Source organism: Miscanthus floridulus, chromosome 2 (assembly GCF_019320115.1).
Source record: "Miscanthus floridulus cultivar M001 chromosome 2, ASM1932011v1, whole genome shotgun sequence".
Taxonomy (NCBI): domain Eukaryota; kingdom Viridiplantae; phylum Streptophyta; class Magnoliopsida; order Poales; family Poaceae; genus Miscanthus; species Miscanthus floridulus.
The window spans coordinates 144,330,009-144,334,772 of NC_089581.1; the positions used below are offsets into that span (position 1 = coordinate 144,330,009).

Consider the following 4,764-nt stretch of genomic DNA (forward strand, 5'->3'; position numbering starts at 1 on the left):
GCATTTTCTATGGCCCACAAGGCCAAGGCGACGTCCGACGTCGACTACAACCCGAAGGACGGGCCCGAGGCGTACAACAATGCGACCGTCCACAACCGCCTCAGTGAGTACACATCGATGGCAAGGGAGGTACATGGGCTAGAGTATGATCTGAGCACTGAGGACCTTGATGGAGAAGTGGTCATGAGGGTGGGAGGAGGCAAGAAGCATGGACGGTACTGGATTGGCGATGATGCAATCGACTCGGCCGCTACTCCCAGTCTCTCCTAGATTCGAGCAAGAAGCACGAGCATGAGCCCGGCCATACGACCTCGGCAGGACACTTCACACCACCGGGTGGAGGCACTCGAGGTTATTCCTGGTTTATTCGTCGTTCATTGGTTTTTTCATACCTTTCCTTTGTATTATTGTAACATTGGGGTAAATATATTGTAGGCCCAACTGGAACAAGAGAGGAGGATACGGGAGCAGATGCAGGCGAAGATGGAGAGGGTGGAAGCCGAGCGGGAGGCCAAGCAGTGGAGGATGGCGGACATTCTTCAGTATATGCAAAGTCTTGGCGCCGCTACGGGTGTAGTTCCGCCACCTTTGCTATTTGCTCCACCTCCACCTCCTCACTATTCTACTCCTGTGAGTATAAATGTTTAGTTTGTATGTTTATGCTTACGGTCAAATCTAGTGGAGTATGAAAGTTTTATTCATGTATGGTATATATTTATCTTGTCTCACACATGCAATCTCTTCTCCTTTGTGCAGAATCAATCGGCGGCATCGAACGATCCTCATGCTTCAGCGAATCCTTCACCAAATCAGTCTCATTGGCCATCTTGATGATGATACTTGTGGTTGTTAATGGTACTTCTATTTGTAATTGTGGTTGTAGATGATGGAGCACTTGGATTACTTGTGAACTTATTTGTGTTATATTATGAGACATGTGACGTTTGTGATATATATGTGACGTTTGTGATATATATGTGGCGTTGGTGATATATATGAGTTGTTGATGATATATATGTGATGTTGGTGATGTTTATTATATATATATTCTGTTTGTTTGGATGGGATGTAAAAAACAAATAAAAAAGACTGTTTTCAGTCACTTTGTCGAGTGCAATGGCCATGACACTCGGCAAAGTGACTACCTGGGAACATGCTTTGCCGAGTGCAAAGGCCATTGCACTCGGCAAAAATCACAGATTTGTCGAGTGCCACATGCAAGGCACTCGGCAAAGGTCGCTTGTTTGCCGAGTGTCTTGCCGGTGGCACTCGGTACAGCGGCCACCTTTGCCGAGTGTTTGAGTCAACGGCGCTCGGCAAAGCGGCGACCTTTGCTGAGTGCTTGACCTGGACACTCGGCAAAGCCGCCGTCACGGTGGCGCTCGCCGTCACGGTGACTTTTCTTTGCCGAGTGTCAGATTAGCACTCGGCAAAGAGGTCTTTACCAATAAACTGTTTACCGAGCGCCCTTTGCCGAGTGTATATCAGCCTGAGGCACTCGGCAAAGAAGCTGAATCCGGTAGTGATTTGTCTGAATTTGTTATAGCAACACCCAAGCCATTCCGATCCTTTGAGAAAAGATTAGTGATGGCATGAAGATGGAGACCATACAAGGGTAAACAGGACAAAAAAAAAATCAAAAGCATAGGTTCTAATCAACTTACATAAAATCGTAGCCTACCGAGCTAGCTTCCTGCAGCGACGTACGTACCTCTCCTCTATCTACCAAATTACGCGACACGCAACACAGTCACCTACGTCTCACTTCGCCGATCATCGTCACTAACTCCATGGCCATTGTGGTCACCATCGCCAAGGCTTTCACCTTGCTCACCATCGCCTTTTTCTTCCAGCGGCACGACCTGCTGTGCCCTCCTCTTTTTGCCGTCGTTCAGGCGCACGCCAAACAGCTTCACCGGCGCCTCATCGTCGCCGCGTGGCCTCCACGTCGGTGCCGAGGTGTCACTGTCGGTAGAGCCGAGCTCCACCAGCCTGCAGCTGGCGGTCGTCGTCACCACCGGTGGCGACACCGGCTCCACGTGGTTCTGAAGGAAGTAGATGATCTCGTTGTAGAGCCTCCTCATGTGCGCCAGCTCCGACAACAGCAGCGAGTTGCGCCGCCGGAGCTCCCGGTTGTCCTCCGCCAGGGTCGCCAGGAAGTCCTTGCCGCCGTGGTCCTCCTCCTGGACGTTGTAGCCCCACGGATGCCGAGGCGGCTGCGGCGACAAGAAGAGGCTGAGGTAAGGCTGGTGCTGAGGGAGCGGCGGCTGCAGCTTCTGCGGCGGTTGCAAGCACGACGAAGACTTCCTCCGGTGGATCTCCGAGAGGAGGTGCTTAGCGCCCTTCCTGAAGAACTCGTTGGCGAACTCCCACCTGTCTGCCACGATCTTCCTGAAACCCTGCAAAAAGCCAAAAACCATGCTAATTAGCTACAAGCGAGGACGGTGCAGGCTCGAATGCTTAGTTGTCGCAATTCACAGCTCAGAAACTAGTATGGAAAAATGTTTTAAATATTTGGCTAAGACATTTTAGCGCGGATGCCCTCTCAAACAGAGCTAAATGAGGCTATATAGCGGGTTGTAGCACGCTAAATTGTATATTATGGACATAAATAGCTAGATTGATCTGCCTCAAACAACTATAGCAGGCTATAGCGACAATTTAGCCAGAGATTTAAAACCGTGGTCAAAACCGGTGCTACATGAAGTCATGAACACGATATATATACATGATGCCACAGGATGGAGTTTGTCTACTGTACTTGCACTGCAAGTGCTCATGTCAATCTCTTGTCTGACAATGACTGGGAGACAAATATCACTGCAGAAATGTACTGTCTATTTACCGGTGCATGAGAAGCATGAATGCATGGTGTGCTTGTTGTGGATGAGAGAGGAGGGTAAAGAGAAGATTGATGTTGTAAATGTAATATAATGCAACTACTTTTATTGTTGTAACTTGTGAAAAGTTTTGGTCTGCAAACCATGAACTCTGCAGGTGGTAGGACAAAGCTATATCGCTAGAACCGAGGTTTCAAATTGAAAAGAACGTAACCAAAGGTCAGTCCTCAACAAAGAACCAATGAAAGTGGCAAAAGACAGAAGATACTTATGTTCTTTTTTGGAGTCCACCAGGAAATAATAAAAAAAATGGGCAGGTAGGAAGCACACTAGCAGTGGCTTTCTAATCTCTAGCAACAGGATGGTGTACATGTCCTCTGTATCTATCCCATACGGAGTACGTATTCTTCAGTCCACAGCCACTGCCCAGAAACAAACAATTGTCACGTTCTAGGAAACACGAAATGGAAATGATGAAGAAACGTCACCAGTCACCACCAACCAACAGGTAGTCTTAAAATCTTGAGACATGCACATGCATATGACACTCATCTTTTCGCCCCCACGCCCCCACTGACGACCAGACCCTCGCATCTAACTTAACACCAGAGCCACACACTAGGATCTCGGCAATATGCTGTGGATTCAAATTAAAAGCCTATCTACCAAAGCCCAAATTTAAACTATATCTTCAGAACGTCAGAGCGCCATTTGGGTTGCAAGGTCGGAAACAAGAGCTTCCAGATCAAACCAAGCAAAATTAAATCCAAATGAGGCTAATATATGCATGATGGAGAGGCACACTGACACGCAGATAAACACTACACACACTCACAATCTCAGCATGCATGCGGCTAATATATGTATGTATCATCACTCACATAGGTGTTGAGCTGCCTGACGAAGCTGGAGAAGTTGTTGTGCTTAAAGTAGTTGGGGAGGAGGTCCCTGGCGAACTCCGGAGGCCGCCACACCACGAAGGTGGCGCCGTCCTCGCCCCACGACACGATGTGGTCGGTGCGGTGATCGTCCACGAGCTGGAAGGTCTTGGTAAGGAAGGGGGCCGGCCCGGCCGGCTTAACAGCGTGCGAGCTCATATCCATGTCGTCCATGGACGACACCACCGTCGTCATCGCCTCACCGCCACCACCACTGCACCGCCTCTCCACGAGGAATGCCGCCATCGACTGGTGCAAGAGAAGGCAACAAATTAATGAGCAAGGCAACACTGCCGCTCTACACTCTATGCTAGATTGCTAGTGCGAGAGTGAGGAGACGACTGGAGAAAGCTATGAAGGCCTCTACCTCTCCCTAAAGTTAACTCTCACACGCACTGTCTCAGAGTCAGACTGGAGCGCACACATGCACACACACAGGGCACCACCACCTTCAAATATTCTTGCTGGGTACCGGCGGTGGGTCACTGTCGGGCCCTCTAGCTCGAGCAGTCGAGCTAGTCTCCTCCAATCTCTGTCCCCATCTCTCTCTCTCTCTCTCTCTCTCTCATCATTATACATGCATATGCATGGATATCTGTGCGTGCGTGCCTTCCTGCACGCACTTCCGCTTGGCACGTACTAGCTCCACTCGCGCGCGCGCGCGCGCACACAAATATATATATATATATATATATATATATATATATATATATATATATATATATATATATATATATACACACACAATGTACATAAAACTATGTACGTACGTGAATTATATACGCGAGAGGTATATATATATATATGCATAGTGACATGCAAACGTACACGGGTTGATTAATTGATCGATACTTTCTCGTCATGGGTCATGCATGAACATAATTGAACTTTTAATTATAGAATAACCGTACATATGGATCAATGCCTTAACTACAAACACTAGTACAATTGATGCAGCAGCCGGCCAGCAGAACCCTAACGTTTCA

The 4,764-nt window shown here is 48.2% G+C and overlaps 1 protein-coding gene across 1 annotated transcript; it reads right to left on the minus strand.

Moving 5' to 3' along the window:
• Positions 1-1,616: 1,616 nt before the first annotated feature.
• On the minus strand, positions 1,617-4,188 carry LOC136539964 (heat stress transcription factor B-4d-like). Its single transcript, XM_066531948.1, has 3 exons — positions 4,146-4,188; positions 3,722-4,027; positions 1,617-2,399 (listed from the first exon to the last, which is right to left on the minus strand). The coding sequence occupies exons 2-3, from the start codon at positions 4,022-4,024 to the stop codon at positions 1,755-1,757; spliced, it is 948 nt and encodes a 315-aa protein (XP_066388045.1). The 5' UTR covers positions 4,025-4,027; positions 4,146-4,188; the 3' UTR covers positions 1,617-1,754.
• Positions 4,189-4,764: the final 576 nt, after the last annotated feature.